The 25,487-nt window shown below is 37.1% G+C and overlaps 1 protein-coding gene across 1 annotated transcript in view; it reads right to left on the bottom strand.

The window, feature by feature from the left end:
- Positions 1–25,487, bottom strand: part of MEGF10 (multiple EGF like domains 10) — a 170,656-nt gene that overhangs the window by 94,976 nt on the left and 50,193 nt on the right. Inside the window, exon 4 of the mRNA XM_012448056.3 lies at positions 25,363–25,463. Within this exon, the coding sequence (XP_012303479.2) occupies positions 25,363–25,463 (101 nt within the window). The remainder of the gene's footprint in view (positions 1–25,362; positions 25,464–25,487) is intronic.

Genomic DNA, 25,487 nt, shown 5'->3' with positions numbered 1-25,487 from the left:
TCACCAAGGTGCAGAAACACTGACTATGGCACATGCATGACACAGACACCAACTCCACCACCAAGAGATTAGCTGAGCTCAATTACTACCTTGGTCTTACCTCCCATATTCAGCTTCAGATGCCACCTACTCTGGGTGCTGAGCTTCCATGACTAACATGCTCCACATGAAAAACCAATGTAGGCTAAAGACATTAATTGTTCATGTAGAAAACCCCAAAGCAAACTAGAAAAGAAAAAAGGAAACAGAGGTTCACCTAGCAAATGTTCAGCAGCTGAGATATAAAGAATAGGTACAAAGAACCCATTATAAGTGCGGCTATCCATGGATGGGAATAGATATTTTATTCCCTACCCATGTCCTTTCTTCTTATTTTTAAAAGGGCAATTAAAAATAAGATAACCCTAGCAAAGATAATCTATCCAATATGATTTCTGCTCTGCACCCATCTGTAAGAAAATCAGTAAACATCCTACTCTGAGTTTGAATCTTTTTTAGAGGCCAAATATAAGCTTAATCTCAACTTGCACTCAGTATGCTGCTTCATACACAGCAAGCTACACGGGGCAGCCAAGACATCTTATCCCTCAAGAACTAGGAGGCAAGAGACACTAATGAGAAGAACAGGCCATGTCTTTGAAGTGAAAGCTGTGGACAGTCTGTCTGCCTGATGGACAGGTGGGCACTGACATGATGACCCTGGAATCTTCTCTAATTAGGATCCTGTTTCAGCCTTAGTTCCTAAATCCATTTAAATCCCATTACCAATGACATGGACCTCATTCCTTTTACTTGTAAATACTTGGCTTTAATACTGAGAGCCATTAACTATGCTCAATAGTTTTCTCTTCTGCCACATACAATTCCCTTTGGATTTTCACCTAGGAATGGCAAAAAGTGAAAGGAAGAGTAGACAAACTAAAGATTTCTTTATAAACCAATTATATCGCTAAAGACAGTACATATCATTGTCTTAAATAATATATTTATTTAAATTAATACGAAAAATGTTTCCAGAATCAAAATATCTCTTGAAATCAACTGTCCAATAGAAACACAAAACTTCCAGCTAATCCATCCCCAAAAGTTCCTTTTTATTCTGATGTTACGACCAAAGAGTGTAATTCACAAATCTTGTTTTCTCTCATTTATTTGATGAGTTGCTACAGGGGAATATAGATTTTTAGAGTTAAAGATGCCTTTATTGAGTATCATTCCTGAATTTTTCAGACAAGAAAATAGATGTAAAAAAAAATGGATAATTTCCCCAATATTCATAGTTGGTACTAAAGACAGAAGTAGGATTAAACCCTGGTCCCTGACTCCCAGTGAACCAAAACTTAAGATGGATATTAATGGGAGTGAGCAGGAGCAGGAGTGAAAAGGGTGACAGAGGATATCATGGATCACATACCAGGGCAGGTGTACTAGATGGCCAGGAGTCAGGAGTCAGAAGATTCGAAGGAAGAAGGAGGAGAAAGCAAACAGAGAGTTGACTTACAAGATAAACTTTACCTTCCCCACACTTTTGTTTGAGGACGATTACATGCAAAGTCTTTATAAAATCTAATTGCTACAAGTGTACAGGAACCATTTGGCTTTCATATTTCCAAACATTATGTTGCAGCCTACCCTACTGTGTTTGTTTATAAAATGGAAAGGGGATTCTCTTTTTCTTCAGTTTAATATTTATTGATACACCAGGTACATTGCTAGGCACTACTATGTATACAAAGATGGCAGACTAGGAACTCAGTCTGCAAAGGAAATCTTATGTAGATCCATCAAAATCAATAAATGTTCAGTAGAATTCAGGGATACTAAGAGAGGTTTTGGAAAAATACTGTGAGAGCATATTGAATGATTCAATTTATTTGAAATGTCCCAATGGACAACTCCATATGGATAGATAGGATACTGGTTGTCTAGGGCTGTAGGTTAATGTGGAGTGATGGCTAATACAGGGGTTTTATTGAGATGATGAAAATGTTGAAAAATTGATTGTGTGATGGTTGTACAACTCTGTGCATATACTAAAAACGGTTGAATTGTACACTTTAAATGGTTGAATTGTATGGTATGTGAATTATATCTCAATAAAACTGCTATAACAATACTGTGGGGACTGTGGGAGCAATCAATTCCAACAGGGGTGAGATCAAGGAGGATCTTAGGAAAGAGAAAACATCTGAGCTGAAAAAGTGGATATCTTTGTAATAAAGTTACAGAGAGGAGTGGCCAAAAACAGCTGCTTCATACACATTTTTCCTTGCATCCCATCCCTAAAGTTGCATAACTTTTTGCTTGGGGTCAGGGGCTCTTACCCAACAGCCACCAGTGGTCCACATGTGTAATGTCCATAGGGCTGATCAGTGGTGGAAAGAGCTTGAGAACACTAGGAACCTAGATGTTCGCACTTAGTAAATGTAATAATAATAATACAAAAACTCTATCTATAACTCTTCTCTACATTCCTTATAGGGCTTTCATGTCATTTAAGGGCAAGTACAAAGAGCTGGCAGTGTCTTTGGCAGACATTGTCAATTGTATACCCAATATCTGTTCTTCCTTCTACCCTTATTAACAGAATCTTACTTTTACCAGGTCCAGCAGTGATGTCAGCAACAAACTACATTTATTGGCCCTCTTTCTAGATTTAAATGCCCATGTGAAAAACAGTGCTGAGAGACAGACACAGTTGGTAAGTGCAACTCCTCTTCTCTTTCTCCTTCCTGCCACTTGGTGTGTGGACTTGGCTGAATCTGCAAAAAGCATCAGGCAACTCTGAGGTAAGGACCAAGAGAATCATGGGACCCTTCACTCTGAATTCTTTGCATGGATAAATAAGTGCCATAAACCACACACTTCCAGGTTTATCATGACATGAGGATCCTTATTATGTATATATTTCTATTTTTCAGATCTCTATTTCTTGAAGCAAAACATGATTTGCAACTAATACATTGCTGTTTTGAAAGATCTTTCAGGTGAGTCAATTACTAAATTAAATAAAAAGCTATACTAGCAAAAAAATTGAAGACTCATCTATATAAAGAGGAGATACAAGAACTCAGAACTTCTGCCATACATTTTAAGTGAAGGTATCACAACCTACTCCAAGTGGGATAGCCAAAAGATGTGAGGAGAATCAAATATACGGCCATTAGATGTATACCTCATTCTCTCCCTGAAGCACTATTTTGGCTCAAATTACAATGTGAGAAGAGTTAAATTTGGACACTATAAACCCCAAAACAACCACAAAAACAATAAAACTAAGTGTTATAGCTAATAAGCCAACAAAGAAGATAAAATAAAATTACAAAAAATATTCAACCTAAAATGAAAGCATAAAAGAGAAAAATGAGAACAAAAAACAGATCAACAAGTAGAAATCAAATGTAACTATATCAATAATCATATTAACCATAAATGGTCTAATATCAAAATTAAAAGACAGTAATTATCAGATTGGATTAAAATGCAAGATCTAACTATATGCTGCTTACAAGTACAAGAAACACACTTGATTAAAACACAAATATATTTAAAGTAAAGGTATGTAAAAAAAAAATACCATACTAACACTAATCAAAAGAAAACTAGAGGAGTTATGTTAATATCAAATGAAGATTTCAGAACAAAGGCTATTTTTAAAGATAACAAAGGTCACTTCATAATGATAACATGCTCATTCATTATAATGAAATAATAATCCTAAACATTTATGCATCTAATAACACTTTCAAAAACTGCAATGAGAAATAGATACAATAAAAGCAGGAGATTTGAATGACTAGTCTCAATAATTGATAGAACAATTAAACAGAAAATAAGAAAAGATACAGTAGATTTGAAACTAAAAGCCAACTTGATCTAATTAATAGTTACAGTACACTCCATCCAATAACAACAAAATATATTTCCTTTTCAAAAACATAAAGAACAATAATCAAGTTAGATCATATTCTATGAAATAACACAAATCTCAATCAATTTTAAAAGACTCAGGGATATAAAGCAGTTTTCTAATCATAAGGAAATTTAGTTAGAAATCAATAATAGCAAGATATCTGAAAAATTTTCCCAAATATTTGGAATTAAATAACATACTTCTAAATAACTCAGAGTGAATGAAGAAATCAAAAGATATATTAATCAGAAAGTATTTTAAAGTAAACAAAAACAAAATCACAACATGTGAAAATTGTGGAATGCTCTTAACACAGCACATAGAGGAAATTTTACAGCACCAAATGCCTACATTATGAAAGAAAAAAAGTCTCAAATTACCTTAGCTTCTACCTTAAGAAACCAGAAAACAAAGACCAAACTAAACCCAAATGAAAGGAGGAGTAAAAGAAATAATAAAAATCAAAGCTGAAATCAATAATAATAATAATAATAAACAGAAAAGCAAAAGAGAAAATCAACAAAAATAAAATCTACTTCTTTGAGAAGATCAGCACAATGAATCAACTTCTAGCCATATTCATCAGGAAAAAAAGAGAGAAGACACAAATTACCAGCATCAGAAATGAGAGAAGTGATATCACTATAGAATCTACAGATGTTTTTTTTAAAAAGAAAATGTTAATAAAAACTTATGCCAATAAATTTGATAACCTAGATGAAATGAAAAAACTAAAAGCTTATTCAAGTAGAAATAAATAACCTGAATGGACCTACATATTTTAAAGCAATTAAAGTTAAAAGCTTTCCCATTAAAAAAAAAAACACTTCCAATTCCAGATGGCTTCTATGATGAATTATACCAAATATTAAAGGAAGAAATAATACCAATTCTAAAAAAATTTTTTCCAGAAAATTGAAGGCCAGAGACTACTTTCCAACTCCCCAACTATGAGGCTAAAATTGCCTTAACACTAAAACCGGAGACATTCGTGGATAAAAAATAAATAAATAAATAAAACTACAAACAAATATCAATCACATAGGTGCAAAGATTCTAAACAGAATTTTAGTGAATAAAATCCAACAATATGTAAAAGGATTAAACTTTATGACCAGGTGAGGTTTGTTCCTTCGTGTGTGTGTGTGTGTGTGTGTGTGTGTGTGTGTATCTCAAGCATTTAGAAGTATATTTATTCCTAACAAAAATTTTCTACAAACTAGAAACAGAAGGGAGTTTCCTCAACCTAATAAAGGGCAAATATGAAAAACCTACTACTAACATGGTCAGTGGTAAAAGAGTGAAATGCTTTCCTCTAAGATTAACAATGGAACAAGGATTCTTGCTCTTAAAATTTCTATTCAGCATCATACTGGTCATTCCAGCAAGTATAACAAGGCAAGGAAAAGAAATAAAGCTTATGTAGATTGAAAAGAAAGAAGTAAAACTGCCTTAATTTACAGACTATGTAAATATATGTATTTATTTAGAAAATCTAATGGATCTACAAAAAAACTGCTAAAAAGAGTAAGAGTAATTAACAAGATTACAGATGAAAGTCACTATACAAAACCTCAATTATATTTCTATATGTTAGCAACAAGCAGAAATTGAATAGTTGTTTACCATAACGCCAAAAAATATAAAATACTTAAGAACAAATCAAGTCAAAGATGTGAAGGACCTATACACTAAAAACCAACAACACTGTTGAGAGAAAGTAAAGAAGAATTGAACAAAATTGTCAATCAATTTGATCTATTTGGCATTTGTAGAACACTCTCCCCAACAATGGCACAATTTACATATTATCTTAAATAGTGACATAGTACTTGTTTGTGAGTCAGATGACCCTATTAATAAGATATTAATTCTCCTACAATAATTCTATAGATTCAAAGCAATGCCAAACAAAATTTCCAGATTTGGGCTATCATAAATAAAGTATCTCTGATCACTCGTATACAACTACCAAGTGGTTCAGCCATTCAACTCCAGGTATTACCCAAGAGAAATGAAAGCATATGTATGCCCATACAAAGATGTACACATAAGTTTTCAAAGAAGTTTTATGTGTAATTGTCAAAAACTGGAAAAAAAATCCAAATAAGTGACAGAAAGTTGATCAATGGTTGCCTGAGCAGGGAGGAGTGGATGGGAGAAATTACAAAAGCGTGTGAGGGATGTATAGGTTCACTATCACAATTGAGGTGAGGGTTTCAGGCTTGTGTACATATGTCATTATTTATCAAATTGTACATTTTAAAATGTGCAGTTTATTGTATGTCAATTTTACCTCCATAAAGTTGTTTAAACAACAACAACAAAAAAAAACCCTAGAGTATGAGGAGAACTTTTAGAGAGAAGCAAAGAGCCCTCTCTCCATAGAGAAAAAGAAAATCTGAGCTAACATTCAAATCCTCTATGTACATACTATGCAATTTCACTAAGTCTGTGGTCACTGGTGGGTAGAGCTCTTTAAATGCCTATGAAGGTATTGGCTTTAGAGCCTCCCAATAAATATTTATTTGGGGAACTGCTAATACTAAAAAATGACAATTCGATGTTCTATTAAGCTTTTCCTCTACAAAGTAAATGACTTATACAGAAAAAAAAAATACAGCTTATGTTGAAATAGACTATTGTAATGGATCCCACACAAGGGATTGAAATACCATCTGTAGAGCACATAATCCTATTCATTTATTTGAAAATAGAAAGAGTTTTTAGCTTAATTCCACACTTACATAGGCATTATCTATTCTGGCTACAACTCTCAGAGTGTCTCTTTAGGTTGAATCAGATTTAAGTAATGTGAGTAACATGATCTTAATGGACTGTAGCACCAAAATGTTAACCAGCACTGGAATAAACTCTAGTTTTCGTGGGCGCAAATTCCTAACAACTGAACCTACAACAGGTCTGATGATAAACTGCAAATTGACTCAATTTCAGAAGGATTTCAAAATCATCAGCACACCATTTAGGGAAGAAATCAGAAGGAAGGTACCTTCATTTGGGACAAATTATTTGCCAGCTGGTCCTGTCATGTCTGCATCTATGAGGAAAGCATGACGATTCTATGTACAGGAAGTGCCATCCCAGGCTCTTCTGTTTTTAGAATGGCATTTCTCTTGGTCTGACCACTCTATGGAGCCATGAAATTCTTTTACAAATATTCTTTCCCACAGGATGTTTTCCACCACATGGCATTTCCCCTGATCTGCCCTATTTCTTCTTGCTGACACTTTGCTTCCGGTTATCCAACACATCTGGATCACATGTGAATGATAAAGGCCAGCCCTAGGGAAAGTTAAGAGAGCAGTGGAAGTCATAACTGGGGTATGACTTTTCCCACTCAGTTTCTTTGCCCCTTCTCCCTCCTTGGTGGTGGTCCCTTGACATTCCTCTAGATCTCAGATGCCCTCATGTTCTTTCTACTCTCTTTCCCTGTCTACACCAGCTTGAGAATAAATAGAGTCCCCATGCCCATGGGTCAATGACTAATAACAACAGCTGAGATTATTTCCCTTGTCAGGAACCTTTGCATTTCAGTATGAAAGTCTTAAGCCAAGTGTATAAATCAAGCAGTAAGAATTTCTTCAAAAGGAGAAGGGTTACAGTTTCAAGAGAAAGCTGGCAGCAGAGCCTTTGCTATGAGAATGCCTCAAAAAAAGGGAATACAAACTCAAATGCCTTCAGAGGCCACATGGATAAATTGGAGAACTATTACAAGTCAGGTCAGACTTGGGGAAACTCAGAGAGCACTTGCTCATCCAAAGCTGGATGCTCCCCTTCAGTCCCCTGTCTGTTGCCACAAAGGAATATCAAGCCAATGTTACCAATGGCCTGATTTTTCCATGAAAGAGGAAAGTCTCAAGTTTTAAGTTAAAATTTTTTAAAACATAAAACTGTATAGGCCCTAAAACACCTACAATTATGCATCAGATCATCCAGCCCCTGCTAAGTGATGGTCCTAAAAGAACACAAAATAAAGGGATTTTAAGTTTTTTGACAGGTCACTTCTCTCCTTCCTTCCTTCCTTCCTTCCTTCCTTCCTTCCTTCCTTTCTTTCTTCTCTTTCCTTCTTTCCTTCTTTCTTTCTTTCTTTCTTTCCTTCTTTCTTTCTTTCGACATGGTCTCACTCTATCACCTAACCTGGAGTGCAGCGGCACAATCTCAGGTCACTGCAACCTCCACCTCCCAGACTGAAGTGATTCTCCCACCTCAGTCTCCTTTTTTTCTTCATTTCACAATTTTGACCCTTTATTACTTGCCAAATCTATCATTCATATAGCTAATTTGAGGGGTTTTTTTCTTTCTTTCTACCCTATTAACTGATCTTATAGCTATTTTGAATTTCACATCAGGAGAGTTTTCATATGCACACTTATTGACAACTCTACTTTTGGTGAACAACTATTTACGGTAAAATACCTCTGTTAATAATAGTTCAAAATCTGGGGGAGTGGTCCAGAAGAAGCCATTTGCATCAATGAGGCCAGTAAAACATGCATCTCCTCCATGCCATAGCAAAGGTAAAGCAATGTCTATTATTACCTTCCAGCCTCAACTAAAACTTTCCCTTTCTTGAGTTGTTAAAACAGATAATATAATTGTTCTTGGACGAAATTAAAGGTCCAAAGAGTCTCAAAAAAAATAATAAATATTTAGAATTATCCAGTCTATGTTTATAGAAAACAAAATCCCTCAATGCAGTGTTTTCCAAATAAGTAGATTCTAAGAACTATTTCTTCCATCATGTTCTTGGGAAAAGAAAAGGGAAGGGGGCAGAGTGAGTAAGGAATTCCATGGTCAAAAAAGTTGGAGACATGCCTTTACTGCAGGCATTCCCAGAGCCTTTAATAGGCTGAAGCAAAGCTTCAAGAAAGGGGATCCAACATACTGCATTTCCCAAACTAATTGGATAATGCAACAGTGACTTCTGCAGGACGAGTATTCCATAGCTCACACTAGGGGCATTCAACTACAGATAATACCCAGGATCCAAGTTTCTGGAAACCTATTCTCCTCCCTGGATCAACAAGTAAGTTTCATTTGTGGTGGCATATCTCCTTTTATGTTCCTCAATTTCATGCTTACTACAATAAATTAACTTAGCTATTGTTTTTCTGTTTAAATCTCCATTACTTTGACGGCCATATCTTTAAACTTGCCATAACCACCTATGCTCTTCCAATGTGGCTAGCCGGTCAGGGAGGCCTGCCTTGAGCTAATGCTGCCCTCTGTCACTTGTATCAAAACGTCTGAGTTTGTCTGTCTTAACCCTCTTGGAGCTCTCTGTCTGACTTTCCTTGAGCCTTTTTTAGAATAAGTTATCAATAAAAAAAGATCTGGAACTTGGGATATTACTACAACTGAAGGAAAGAAGAACGTCAGCGCAGCATTGATTCTGCTAGGGAATCAGTCTCTCCCTCCTTTAGCATCTCTGTGTGTGGCCCAGATGGATGCACTAGGTTTACCACTGGATTATCTGTAAAAGCGCTGGCAGTCGCTATCCCAGACTAAAAACATGCAAGTTCTGTCACCACCTGGTCGTGTCTATGTTTTGTGGTTGGTTACTTAGATCAAAATCTGTTTTTTCCATTATTTTTAAATTACTTTGACCTGAAAAGATTTGAACCATAGCACAATAAAAATTGCTTCTCAGTTCTTGGCTTTTATATTAGACATTTTCTATCCCTGCAAGGGAATTGCATAAATTATCAGGCCTGTAAAAATTCTACCTGTCTTGCAAAGACTGCAATTTCAGGAACTCATTTTCTAGAGATAAGGCAAGGATTTTTTCATTGTTTCCTTTTGGCCCTGTCTCCATGGGACTCTAAAGTCAGGCTTTCTTAAGGAAAAAAACAGGCAGTATACAAAATTTCCTTCTGTTTAGATTGAGGTTATCTTGAATTTATAGTGGGTTTTTAAAAAATTAAATTCTTAGTTTCTATTTATAAAATTCTAAACAGTGAGCAAGAATTGTCAATCAGTAAAGCAAAAAAGGTGTCTTGTGTTATTTATCACATTTCCTATCTTCCCTGCTAGCAGAGACCAACTATGAAAACTGGAAAGCAGAAGTTTAGGTTCCAATAGATGTGTGGGAAAATTGGAATTTCTCCTGGCACGACATGTGAACAAAAGGCATTCCCCTGTATTTACTGGTAGGTTCCTCGGACTCCATAGCAACAGAATACAGGGTCCCTATGGAAACATGAAAAAATCCATTGCCAATGGCAGGGAGGGCATCATGGGTAGGTATATTTGGGAACATACCATCCGATTGTTGTCAGTCAGGGTCTCTTTGACTAGCTTAACAGGATTGTCTCACTTTTATCTCTACTCAAAAGGATCTGCTTAAATGAGTCAAAAGACTAAGGGTTTTTTTTTTTAATGTTTGACAAGATCACAACTTTATCATTAAACAAGCCTGTGAGAATCAAACAAATCCAAAACAGAAGGCTCTGTCTGCATTGAACTTCAATAAGAGATATTCCTCTTTTCTGAAGCTCTCCTTTTGCTTCCCTAAATCCACCCGGGAAGCCTAGCTTGCCCCTAAACAGATCTCTGCAGAAGGCTAACTCTTCCTAGCCGAAAACAAGGCATTTTCCCTGCACTGCAGCTCCCCTCAGCCTGAAGACTCTGGGCCCTAAACTTTTCAGCAGGAAAAGACCAAAATGATACAAAGCCAGGATAAATACTTAAATGTGTCCTTACATAATTGCCAGGTAGGGAAAGAAAGTCTCTTCAGTTCAGCTCTTCCCAGAAGCTGTGCCCAGTTGGTTGGCCAATTTGCTCAAGCCTGCCGATCCCTCTCCTAATCAGCTCCCCTCACCCCACCCTGCACCGTGGCTGACACTGAAGCAAAACATAGCCATTGAAAATCCTTTCCCATCCCCAACACAAACTGTTGACAATATGATCCTGAGTTAAGCCTGTCAAATATTCCAGCTCACCAAGGAAGCTAATTTTTTCTGGGGACAATAGCAAGAACAGTAAATATAACTTCCCACTTAAATGACAGAGGTAGGTATAACAGGAGCCTTTGGCCAAGTATATGATTCAGGAGCCTCAGTTAATATCTCCATGACTCCAGAATGCCACAGAATATTACACAGTCAAATACAGGGATGGCAAATGAGGCACACTCGGGGCACCCACTGCCACTCCAATCCCATGGCAGAAATCACTAGTGAGTCACTCTGCTCTTTCTCTCTTAACCCAGACACAGCCTCAGAAACCTTCTAAACACAATGTTCCAGGTAGTCACTTCCAAGAGATGGCACTCCCTTTCCCAAAAGGAAGCTTTTTGTTAATTCCAGTCTAACATAATATTCCAATACAAAAGAGAAGAAATAAAGAAAAATGTATTATATGGCAAACAGTTAATTTGACTCCCAAAGTACCACCTATGTGGCGTATCTGTCTCCTGGAAGGAAAAGAGTCCTGGGTTAGTGAGCTGCAGGTGTTTTTAAGCCCTCGCCTCAAAATTTGGGCTTAAAACCCATTGTTTTCTGAAGCATGACATTCAAACAAGAGTAAAGTTCATCTACAGAACTATATTTCACATAAACACCAACCACAGTTCCAGCTCCTTATTTACCTACAGCCAGTTCAGTTTTACATAAAGTTGGCCAAGTTAAAAATCAGCTGTGAATATTCATTCACCACTCTGGTAATCAATTGTCACACTCCTTTTCTGTTAAGAACAGGAAATCATATACAGTTCAGTGTGTGGGAGTTAAGGCTTCTTATTTACAGTTCCAAAGTTCTCTTAACAAGTGCCAACAACAGGCAGGACACATCCATGGGAACTGATCTCACACCATCAGAGCTGGCCTGCCAGGCAATAAAGTGGGTGACCCAGTCCCCAAACCTCTTCCCTCTGTCTTTCTTACAAGCCACACTGCCTGGACACCCCCACTGGAACTTGAACTTGGAGTTAGCATTTGACCTCTCTATCTAACAAAAACAGAGTTAGCAGACTTAAGTCTACCCCAAAGGAAACAATCATCAGAACGGTCTCTTCCTTTAGAGCAGCATCCAGTGGGAGAAGACAAGGCATGCGGGGCAAAGAGAATGGGAGCTGGACTGGAGAAGGACCCCTGGCCATCTCCTTTGTCCATTCATGATTCTGCTGCAAGCAGCCCTGCTTACAATGATCCGCTTTCTCTGCCATCAGCCGAGATGAAGCCAAGAACATCCGATTGAGAATGTATGGCCAGCCTTCTCTCTGGATTAACCAATCCTTCCCACAGAGGGAGGCTGCCAACTTCCAACTCTGCTGCTCTCTTCTGCTACTTTTTCTGTGAGATTTTCCAAGTCCCATGTCACCAAATCTATAAGCAGTCCCCAACCTGCTAAGAGGTTGTGTTTCAAAGATGTGTTTGGAAATCAGTTGTGTGAATTTTCTTGGAGTTATAATGCTATAAATAATGCTTAGGTCCCTAGGGCAACCTAAACAGTTGTTCATTTATTCCAGCATGTTCCTGAATGAACTACAGTACTGTGGGGATCACGAGTCTCTCTCTTTTCCATAGGTCAAGACATTCACATATCAGTTTGGGCTGCCAAGAGCTTACCTTACTACCAGAAATCAGAGCTCATTCCTTTATCCACAATGCTCATGGGAGAAGTAGGTAGTGGGAGAAGACAAGAGACTGCCCTGGCTCCAGATCATCCCTGAAAACTGTTTTCAGGTGTTGGGAAAGGAGGCCTAATGGAACTTTGGGGAGAGGAGAGAATAAGCATTTGTGATGTGGACGAGAGTAAGAGCCAAGAAGGGCCTGGGTCTCCTGGTGCCGCTGGGCGCATCCGTGGGAACTGATCTCTCTGGGGCATATGTTAGGAAAGTCTCTCTCTCAAACCGTCTTCTTTATCAGCCCCCAAATCAGCCTGTTTCTCCTTCATTTTCCTCTGTCCCCTGTTGCTTCTACTTATGGATCTCTGAAGAACAAGGCAATCTCACTGTATCTCCCACCCTGCTCCTGGCCCTAAAGCCAAAATACAAATAGTTAATAAACACAATTTTTTTTTTTTAGACAGCGTCTCAATCTGTTACCCAGCCTGGAGTGCAATGGCATGATCTCACTCGGCTCACTGCAACCTCTACCTCCTGGGTTCAAGCGATTCTCCTGCCTCAGCCTCCCAAGCAGCTGGAATTACAGGGGTGCACCACCACCATGTCCAGCTAATTTTTGTATTTTTAGTAAAGACAAGATTTCTCCATGTTGGCCAGGCTGGTCTTGAACTTTTGACCTCAGGTGATTAGCCTGCCTCGGCCTCCCAAAGTGCTAGGACTACAGGCATAAGCCACCACATTCAGCAATAAACACAAGTTTTTAAAGTGAACAGCATTATTAATAATTAGAAAATGGAAGATAAAGCCAGGTACCATTTTTCACCCAAAAGGTTGAAAGCAATAATAATACCCAGGTCGGCAGAAATGTAAGGAAATGGGTACCTTCATACATTACTGATGGCCATGTAAGTTGTTACAACCTAACTGGACAGCAACTTGGCAATGTATCTCAAAATGCATTAAAATGTGGCTAAGATTATTCCTGTCTCCCAAAATTCATTTTCCCCTTCCCACAGAAATATGCATATTTATATGTATTTTTACTCGGCCTCTGACCACACAGACTAAAGATACATTTGCAGCTTGGTGAAACCAAGTGACCAGTGGCATATAAAAGGTAATAGAACATGATCACTTCTAGAAACCTTCCTTAGGAGACAGTTGGCATTGCCATTTGCCTCTTTCTCCCACCTACCGTCTGCTGACTGATGTGTGGAGGTCAATAATGTTACATGAAAATGAAAACCACACCTCTGTAAATGTTAAAATGATATCCCATTGCACTTTGCAAGTCTTACGGCTATGTTTGGAAGTGAAATCACAGCCTCTAAGGTCATCTTGCTCCTTTCTTCCACCTTGCCTTTGGGCTCATTCCACGTGTAGTGTGAAGTTACCGGAGTGTCAGAACAAAGATGCCCTTGTAGCTTGCTGAGAGCATATGACAAAGAGATGGTACAGCAGAAAGGTAAAAACTGCTTGGGTCCCCTTCTTGATTGTCTACTTCTAGGTACCACATAGCCAAATCTAATTCTAAATGATACAGTATGCATACCTCTCATCCCAGAAATTTCATTTAAAATAATTTATTGTGTGAATCACTCACACATGCAAAGGGAAAAATAAAATGATGCTCCCTGTAGCCACAAAATTACGTGTGTCTAAGATTAGTATATACTAATATAGTAAAATTCAATCATAAAATTATTATTTAGATGTGATTTATAGACAAGAAAATATGTCCACGATATAATACAAATGAACAAAGCAGCTCACAAAAACTATGCATGGTATAACCTACAAATTTATATTGAATTTAAAGAAACAAAAATGTATCTGGAAAGATACAAACCAAAATGGTAGGACTATGAATGATTTATTTTCTCTTCTGCTCATCTATTTCCCAGTTTTTCACACAGATTAAAAAAAAAAAAACCTTCTCTATCTAAAATTATGAAGAATAATTTTAGGTAATTAAAAAATATATACAACAAGAAATGCAATTTTACTTTTAGTTATTTTTAAAAGTACAATTTAATTATTACTGACTATAATCACCCTGTTGTGCTATCAAACACTAGATCTTATTCATTCTTTCTATTTTTTCTATCCATTAACTGTCCCCATTATCCCCCTATTCCCACACTTCCCAGCCTCTGATAACCATTATTCTACTCTCTACACTCCATGAATATAATTGAATTGTTTGTAACACAAAGAATAAATGCTTGAGGTGATGGATACTCCATTTATCCTGATGTGATTATTAGATATTATATGCCTGTATCAAAATATCCCATACACTTCATAAATATATACATCCGCTATGTACCAACAAAAACTACAACTTCACAATTCAAAAAAAATCAATAAAAAATATATATATACAACAAATTTATGTTTTTTTTTTGAAGTAGCCTAGGTGTTCTGATAAACAGAGTAGCACAGTTGAGAAGGGAAGGGCACAGGGTGTTTCCTTACTTCCACAGTCTGTATTTCATTCCTACTCTTTAGTACAGACTGAGCCCTGAAGAACATCAACAGTGGTTTACTTATCCTTCAGTCTTTGGTGTGCCTGGTGCTTAGAAACGAAGGAGAGGAGGAAGGAGGAAAAATGGAAGAGAGACAAAAGGAGGAAGAGAACCAAAGGAGGAAGAAAAAAATGGAGGGCAGGAAAGGGCAGTGAGGAAAGAAAGGAAAAACGTGAAGCAAGACAGGCGCAGCAATTGGGAGGGAACAGACACAAGCAGACAGCCTTGGGACACAGAGTATTCAAGACAGTTTGAGTTATGCATCTTTTCATCTTAGGAACAAGATCAAAATTCTAAATTAGAGAACTATCTGGAGACTTGGGCAGGCTGAAAGGTGGGGACAAGGAAATTTGAAGTGTCTAGAGATTGTTGATATTGCAGATGAAATTAACACCCTGGAGAAAGAGAAATACCAGTGTTGCTGGTGTAACTTCAGACTGTGCATGAGATGAGGTCAAAGGCAAAGTGGAAGACAGTGAACAAGATGACCTTAGAGGCTGTGATTTCACTTCCAAACACAGCCATGAAATTTGGAAAATGCAATGGGATATCGCTTTAACATTTACAAGAGATAAAGGACCACACATCTTATAAGATTTTCATATAAGAAACATATAAAGAGAATACATAATTGTGTCAATTATCATGGTAGTTAGAATAAAAATATTTACATATCTCAATGAACAAAGATATGCCCAAAAATTTAATCAATCAGGGTAGCCAACTGGATTGAGAGTTGTAATCTACTTTTGAAACCAGTACTAAGAAATAATATGTCTTACATTGAAGGAATATAGGGTACACAGTCTGGAATAGACAGTAGGTTCAGTATGCTCCATCAAGGTAGTAGTTAAGGACCATGTTCTCATCGCAAAAACTTCAGAAGAAATATTATGTAGCCGAAAGAAAGAAGAAAAAGAAAAAGAAAAAAAGAAAGAAAGAAAGAAAGAAAGAAAGAAAAAGAAAGAAAGAAAGAAAGAAACCATGTCCCTTGCTACTACAATAGGGGTTGGACCTTAAGGACATTATGGTAAGTGAAATAAGCCAGTCACAAAAGGACAAATACTGTCTGATTTCACTTATATGAAGTATTGAAAGTAGTCAAAATCATCAAAACATAAAGTAGAAAAGTGGTTGCCAAAGGCTGGAGGGGGGTAGGGGTAGTTAGTGTTTAATGAGTCAAGAGTTTCTGTTTTGCAAGACAAAAATGTTGCAGAGATATGTTGCACAACAATATGACTATACTTAATACTTCCGAATGGTCCACTTAAAAATTGTTAAAATAGTAATTTTAATGTTATGTGTTTTTACTATAATAAAAATAAATATCAAGAAATTCAATGAATTGAAGACTACCAAAATGATATTAAAAATTAAACCAAACAATATAAAATGACACTTAGAAGGTCACTATCTTTCAACCTTGTGAAGATTTTCAATTAAGTACAGAAATGTGAGAGAGAATCAATATCTATTGTGTTCATATTTTTAATTTTAAGAAGACATAATATTAAGAGACTGTGGTCTGTAAAATAAAAGATCAGCCTTCTAATTTTATTCTTTAAATGTGTACTGGAATAATTGATTTTAAAATTTATTTTAAAGTTGAATCTTACTAAGATTTTTTTTTTTGAGACAGAGTCTTGCTTTTATCACCTCCCAAAGCACTGGGATTACAGGCGTGAGCCACCATGTCCGGCCTACATTTTAACATTTAAGAGTACATAAGATTTCATCTTATTTATAAATTGGGCTTATTAGATTTACAAAAATTATTTAAGTATATGGGAAGATTTGTCACCCTGGAAGCTGAATTTCTTAAAATGAAAATCAAATCTATTAAATGTACAAATCCCATTTTTAAAACTTGAAGGTGTTTAAGTTTATAAAACAGTCAAAGTCTTCTTATGTTTGTTAAATTTGTTAGACTGACAAATGAAACATCTGTAAGCTGAATTTTGTTTAAGAAGGAACGTTTTTTGGATTTATAAGTACAGTATATCAAATACTAATTATTAAAAACAAAGTAAACCCCTGAATAGGCTTTTATATATTGCATATACATGTGTGCACATATGCACCCACCCACACATACAGAGGCACAGAAACTTTACATTTAACAAATACTAAAGAGCAGTTAGCATATTTGGTTGATCTGGTTTATTGTACCAAAAATTCATTGTCTTTGTAGTTTGAGATAAAAATCAAAAAAGTATTTTTGATATAAAAATAAATTCACATTTAAACTTGATTACATTTCCACTTTTAAAAAGCTACATGAGGGCCGGGCGCGGTGGCTCAAGCCTGTAATCCCAGCACTTTGGGAGGCCGAGGCGGGTGGATCACGAGGTCAAGAGATTGAGACCATCCTGGTCAACATGGTGAAACCCCGTCTCTACTAATACAAAAAAAAAAAACTAGCTGGGCATGGTGGCTCGTGCCTGTAATCCCAGCTACTCAGGAGGCTGAGGCAGGAGAATTGCCTGAACCCAGGAGGCGGAGGTTGCAGTGAGCCGAGATCGCGCCATTGCACTCCAGCCTGGGTAACGAGCGAAACTCCGTCTCAAAAAAAAAAAAAAAAAAAAAAAAAAAAAAAGCTACATGAGCTACAAAGCTAGAATCAGAAAAAGTCTGCAGCCTTTTTCATTTCAGGGACATTCTTCTGCTGAGAGAAAAGCAAAAGACAATAATTTTATATGACTAGAAAGGAAGACTTGATCATATTGATTATCTCTAATCATAGTAGCCATAAGCACATGGATATAAGTAAATGGATCATGATGTACAGTTTAGCAAGTCAATTTGATATTCATGATAAAGAATTGCCATGAGAGTTACTTTAAACTTCATGAAAATCTAATGGCTTAATATTTATTCAACTTTGGAGCTATAGAGGAATAATTTTTATCTTCTAATTGAAATCCAAACATCACAACTACTACTAAAAATCAAGGCCAGAACATCACTTTCAGTTAGTAATACTGTACATGCAAGTCTTTTGCATTTTTCAAAGCACTTTAATATATCTTACCAGATCCTAACAGCAACCCTACATGATTAATAGGCATTAGAAGCCATCTTACAGATTAAGAAGTGAGGTTCACAGAAATCAAGGATGTTGTGGCCCAAGGATATTATACATGTAGGGTAGCTTTGGGATTTGAACCTAGGTTTAATTCATCTGTTTTCTCCATTCTGTGTTAAGAATCCGAACTGAACTTTTTTTTCTTGGAGGCTAGAAGGGAAAATTAATAAATAAAACAGTTTTCCTTGGAAAACTATACACTGGCCATGTGCACTCCACTTAGGATGCTCATATTTGCATTTACAGTCAAATGATGAGTATATTGAAAGCAGAGAATAGTATCCGGTGATTACTCAATCATAAATGTTTAAACTAATCATATGTCTTGCTTCTCTATCTCCCTAACATAACTATAGTTTCTATATATGCATTAAGATTAATGTATATAACAAAAAAGTGCTGGCTAACTCTAAGCCATCCCATGAAGAACCATAGAAATCTCTAGAATACATAAATATTTATTATAAAAAATGGTACATGTTAATGACAATATATTAGAATATGTTTGGATCAATATTTATTTAGGTACAAGAAACTGAGATTTAAATCAATAGCAATTTTATAGGAGGTAAGTTATGTGGCATTAAAAAACACACACTATATATGCATACACAATGCAAACACATATATACAAACATACACATGTATATGTATACACACACATGTGTTACAACTATTTCATTCCTCTGGACATTTCTCCATTTCATTTCTCTGAGCATTTCTTTATTAAGTTTATGTATTAGGTGGAGCATACCTAATGTAAAAACCCAAAATTCAAAATGCTCCAAAATCTGAAACGACTTGAGCACTGACATGAAGCCACAAGTGGAAACTTCCACTCCTGAGCTCATGTCATAGTCAAAGCACAGTCAAAATCTTGTTCCGTACACAAAATTATTTAAAATGTTATATAAAATTACCTTTAAGCTATATGTATAAGATGTATATAAAATACAAATTAATTTTATATTTAGACTTCAGTTCTATCCCCAGAATATCTCATATGGATGTGAAAATATTCCTAAACCCGAAAAAGAACAAAATCTGAAACACCTCTGGTCCCAAGGATTTTGGATACTCAAACTGTACTTAAAATCCTCCAAATTATTATGACCCAGAACCCAAAAGCAAATGCAATGAAAACAAAGATAACTAGATGGGACTTAATTAAACTTAAAAGCTTCCGAACAACACAAGAAATAATCACCAAAGTAAACAGATAACCCACAAAGTGGGTTGGAAGAAAAATCTTCACAATCTATACATCTGACAAAGGACTAATATTTAGAATCTACAAGAAATTCAAACAGCAAGAAAAAAACAAACAATCCCATCAAAAAGTGGGCTAAGGACATGAATAGACAATTCTCAAAAGAACATAAACAAATGGACAACAAACAGATGAAAAAAATGTTTGACAGCACTAATGATCAGGGAAATGCAAATCAAAACCATAATGTGATACCACCTTACTCCTGCATGAATGGCCATAATCAAAAAATTCAAAAATAATAGATGTCAGTGTGGATGTGGTGAAAATTGAACACTTCTACACTGTTGGCGAGAATGTAAACCAGTACAACCACTATGGAAAACAGTGTGGAGCTTCCTTAAAGAACTAAAAGCAGATCTACCATTTGATCTGGCAATCCCACCTCTGGGTATCTACCCAAAGGAATAGAAGTCATTATACGAAAAATATACTTGCACATGCATGTTTATAGCAACACAATTCGCAATTGCAAAAAATATGGAACCAGCTCAAATGCCCATCAATCAACAAGAAAATGTGACAGACAGACAGATAGATAGATAGATAGATACATACATACATACATACATACCATGGAATGCCACTCACCCATAAAAAGGAACTAAACAATGACATTTGCAGCAACCTGGATGGAATTGGGGACCATTATTCTAAGTGAAGTAACTCACTTATAAGTGAGAATATACAATGTTTGGTTTTCCAAACATTAGCTCCCACTTATAAGTGGGAGCTAAGCCATGAGGATGCAAAGGCATACAAATGATACAATAGACTTTGGGGACTTAGGGGAAAGAGTAGGAGGTGGGTGAGGGATAAAAGACTAGACATTGGGTACAGTGTACATTACGCAGGTGAAGGGTACACCAAAATCTCAGAATTCGCCACTAAAGAACTTATTCATGTAACCAAACACTACCTTTTCCTTAAAAAACAATTGAAATAAAAGAAAAATCTCCAAATTAAAAATCATGAAACACATGTAAATTCTCAACACAGATAAGGCAAGAATATTAATCTTGAAGGAGGAACAAATTTGGAGTTTAATTAAAGTTATAAACAGAGCAAAACCACACCAAGGAATCATACATTTCTTCCTGTCCTAGTAATATTTTAATTTAAAAATTTCCAGTCCTTTCTTTTTTTCTAACCAGATTCTAAGAAAAGGCTTCTAACCACACTGCTGTCCACACTCTCTGCTGTGGTGTTTTCTGCCTGGTGACATGCACTGGTCTTCCAGAGAGACAGCCTTGTTATTCAAAGTCTGCTCTGTGGACCAGCAGCTTCCACACAGCCTGAGGGTTCAGTAGAAATGCATACATTTGGGCCCCACTCTGGACCCATGGAATCAGAATCTGCATTTTAACAGCCTCTCCAAAACTTTTGTGTGCTCATTCCAGTCCGAAGCAGAACCAGTCTCTTCATCATGCTCTATACACAAGAAAAGTAGGGGTTTTTTCTCCAAGAATCTGCACAGCTGACAGAATGAAGAGCCATTCAGTGACTATCTGCTGCTTCTAATACACATAAACATGAAATGAGAGCCTCGTCCTGGGACAGTTTCCATGTGAATCTACATGAAGGACTATCTCCAGGATGCTCTGGCCATCAGTATATTAACATGAAACTTAAAATCTTCAGGATGTTTCTAAGCTACTGTCCTTTTCCCTGGAACCTTAACAGTACAGAGAATCCAGAAGCACCTGACTAGGCTGCCTTGCTAAATTTCCCAAAAGTGAAAAAACTGCAGCACTAACAACGATCCTGAATATTCACCAATGATGCCTGTAAGGTCAGTTGATGTAGGCAGAATCACCACATGCGTGAGACCTATTTATTTAATTTCTCTAAAGTTTTTTGTTTTCAAGAACCTTTTAAAAATCTAATTTCAAAAGAAACAAAGATTTTTTATTTACTTTAGTCACCTTAAGAGAGATAGAATTGAACAGAGAATAGAGAATTTTCTCGACATCTCATTTCAAGGCAAAATTATTTAATACATATACGTTTTTTAAATCTTTGAAGTCATGTAATGAGATGCAGCTGAGAATATCTTGACAACATGTGACATGAACAGGAGCTGGATAATCCTTGGTTCATAGACTACTCTGCCAATTTCTTTTTTTTTATTTAGGTAAAGTATCTCATTCTCTGTTCAGAATAAATACCTGCATCATCCTCCACTACCCACCACCAATTGATCAGAAAAAAAAGTTATTTAATTTCTCAAAGCCTCATTTTCCTCATCTTTAACATGGGTATAATTATGTCTGCCTCATAATGTTTCAGAAATTTTATAAGATAATGTATGTACCTGGTACATAGTAAGCACAAAATAAAGTTAACTATGACTTTGTTGCAACTCTTTGACGGCAAAAAGTATGTCTGGCTCATGTATATGTATATGTATAATCTTTAGAGTCTAGCCCACTGGTTTTTACATTGTAGGTCAATCAATGCATGTTTTATTCAATTGAATTGAACTCACTGTGTTGAGTCTGATTTTTCCTATGAAAGAGGAAATGACTACGATAAAAGAACAATGACTTCCTTTATGTGTGCAAGTATAATAGAAGCCTGCTTTTCTCCCAAAACAAGTTAAACTAAGCTGCATGGTCCTACCACCGTTCTGGTGACATCTGCAAGCTGTCCTATGGCTCTGAGAAGGGCACTATTCCATAGACTCCTTCACAAGGTGAGCCTGGCTCCTGGAGGCCACTCAGCTCTCCTTCCTCAACCACAGCTGACTCTGAACTGGCAGCCCACTCTCCAGCAAAGTTTCTGGAGCCTAGAGAAGATGACTCATTTTTTTTTAAGAGACAGGGTCTCCCTACGTTGCCCATGCTGGTCTCAAACTCCTGGGCTCAACAGATCCTCCCACCTTGGCCTCCCAAAGTGCTGGAATCTCAGGCATGAGCCACCATGCCCATCCCTGAGAGGATGACTCTTGAGCATCCATATCCCTGACAATTTTCTAATGAAGAGCTACTTTTAATATTTGTGAAGTGTTCTGATCTCTGAAAGTGGAAGGGGTGGGTGAGGGGAAGATGAGAACCAAAAGGACACGTCACTAACATGTGATAGTTAAGACAGCCAGCCAGATCCCCACAGGAAACCTCAGAAAGCTATGGAAAGAGGGTGGGGCAGCTGGCAGTTCCATGTCAAGCCTCCAGAATGACCGTTTACAGTGGGATCGATCATGGAGGAGCCGGTGGCGCAGGATGAAACGGAGGTGGGGAGGGAAGGGAAGACAGGACCTGCTCTCTTGAAGATACTACTTCAGAACATAAAAGAAACTTGTTTAAATACAGGTATTTGCATTAAATCATCCTTTCTTGCCTTCTAGGTAAATGCCTAATAATTAAATTAAAATGATGACTGATTTCTGTGTTTAATTTATTTTGGTAACTGGAAACAGTTAAAAAGGGTGACTGTGTTATCTGCCTGGCAGCAAAACTTGGTAGAAAAATAGACTATGAAAACACAACCAAAAATCATGTATTCTTTCTTCCTTCTCTGTCAGCAAGGGTGCCTCACTTGTGCCAGCTGTGAAAAGTACAAAAAAAGTCACTGGGAATCACCCCCAAGAAAAAGGAAGCATAACAATTGTTGGGGGAGGGTAAAATAATGAAATCAAGACATCAGAGTGGAAAGACAAAATATTTTAGAGACCAGAGACCAACAGCTCCCAGGCCAGTAAGACTAGAGAGTAAGCTGATTAAATATATTAGCATATCTAAAGGAAAAAATGTTGCAGTGTCAGGGGCAGTTGGTCAGCCAAGAGGCCTAGAAAAAGAATTTTCGAGGCAAATGCTAGAGATGTTCATTCAAGCAGTTTGGGAGACACTTTGCAAGTTGTCCAGCAGGAGAGAGAACTTATTTTTACCCATGTAATTTCATGCATGATAGTGCTAGTGGAATGGCCTAACTTTCTAAGAATGGCTGCACTACTGAGTTAAAAAACAGAGGCATTGAATTATGCGGCTGATGCCAGGAAACACTGAAGCTGTCTCTCTAACTGAGCTTACTTGGATCTACACTCCCACACCAGCTTGCCGATAAAATCTAGCATCTCACTTGCCAGGCCTTCAAAAACAGAAGGTATGGCCAGAAGACAGACACAAGCACCTTTCCGAATTTTGTATGATGTAGGAAAATAGCATCCTGGCTTCATGGATGACTTAGGAAAATAGTATCCTGGCCATCACGGATGACTTAGGAAAATAGCATCCTGGCTTCAAATTCTATAACCTGGGTTAATAGAAATGTGTGCTGGGAGACAGAAGTACTCTCTTGATATGTTGATGATTGTGCTTATAAGGTTGAACCCAGGTAAGGGCATCAAGATAATGTCCCCAAGGCCTCTGGGAAGTGGCCGGGGCCTCCCCAGTCCCAACCTCTGTGTGCACTCCATTCTGCTTTCTTTTGAAAATGTCCCATCAGTCTGGGCCACTGAGATCTGCTCATGATTATTCTCTAAGATGTTTGACTATAAATATGTAATTTTTCTTATTCAGCATCATTATTAATCAAAGACATGCAAACTGAGAAAAATTTAGCAAAAGGAAAATTGGCCCAGGGTATAAGCAAAAAGGCATTCTCATTTGCTGCTGGTGGGCATTTAAATCGGAAACACACCAAAGTATTAAAATAGGTACACTTCTAATCCAGCGATTCTACTGCTAGGAGTTTATCTTTACTTAACGAAGGATATGAATAATTATTTAACCACAATGATGTCCTTTAGTGTAGTTCACAATAGGTAAAACTTGGAAATTGTGTGAATATTCAACAGGTGAGATTGGTTACACAAATATTTATAATGCAATAATATACTGATGTTTGCAATATGTTACTGACCAGGACAGATATTAACAATGTATTTTTATTTTCTTCTTTTTGCTTAGTTACATATTCTAATTTTTCTTTCTATGAACAGGTATTATTAAATATAGCCCTGATTCTGAATCCAAGCTAAGGAGCTTCCCCTGTCTGCATACAGAATAGAATCCAGGGGTTGGAAGAAACACGAGACAGGTACTATTCCAAGTCCTCTCTCTGAGACAGCAAAGGAGCCTCAAAGAGGTATAAATGGTTTCTCCGAGGCCACCCAGCCAAAAGATGGTAGAACCAGTGATATCACTGGGCTCTCCAGATTCTTAAGCTGAGATCTATCCAGTCGTTCCTAGTGCCTCCAAATTACAGCAGAACCTTGACTCTATGCTACTCAGCATTAGTGTCTCAATTCAGAAAGCAGAGGTGTCCCTCTAGCTGTATGTTGAGCCAGAATACTTGAATAAAATAGTTTATAATGATCGCTCTTCTAAGTGACCTATACACAATAGAAGAAATCTCAATTGCAAACTGCATCTCACATGCATGGCATATTCTAGGATTCTCTGAAGCATGTCATAAGATACCAAACTTCTCTCAAGACATCTCAGAATGAATTAGTGAAGTGGGGAGGGGAGAGAGGAGGGAAAATGACAATGAAAAGAAGTTCTATTTTGTGACCCAGACTTACTGTCATTTTTTAACGTGAAAACTCCTCTACATTTAATAAGCCTCATCATTCTATGCACCAGAAAAGAATATGCTGGCCTCTCGAAAGTTGACTTGGGTCAGCTGTAGGAAAGTTAGGTCTCTGTTCTTTTCTGTGACCCAAGTCCACTGAGTCCTGACCAATTTCCAATGAGACATTTATTGAAGAATTGTAATTTACATCACCACATCCGGCCTTGAATCATCTTTCTGCAGCTGTTTCCTCCTCAAGCAACATTCATTTGGAGACTTTGGATGGAACAGGAGGACAGAGTTAATGCTTCCTTCATTACACAAGCCAAGGAAAAGCAGCAACCAGAGGGAAAAGGAATGTTCCAAGACACCCATCTCCCCAGGTCTCCATCAGCGACCATTAACAGAAGCAAACCAGCACTGGGAAAAACAAGTGAATCTCAAAGAGGTGAAAGTCTCACTTACGGACACACATTTCCCCGCTTTCATAAAATCCAGGGCAACACTGAGACTTGCGCCTATACATAGTCTTCTCCCCGTGTCGATAGGCTGTCCGATAACTTATTCTACAGAGAAGGAAAAATCACGTT

The sequence above is a fragment of the Aotus nancymaae genome, unplaced genomic scaffold (assembly GCF_030222135.1).
Source record: "Aotus nancymaae isolate 86718 unplaced genomic scaffold, 86718_ANA_hifiasm-v0.15.2.pri h1tg000064l_1, whole genome shotgun sequence".
Classification (NCBI taxonomy): domain Eukaryota; kingdom Metazoa; phylum Chordata; class Mammalia; order Primates; family Aotidae; genus Aotus; species Aotus nancymaae.
Note: the sequence above shows the minus strand (reverse complement) of the source record. Positions and strands in the feature narration are given on the sequence as shown.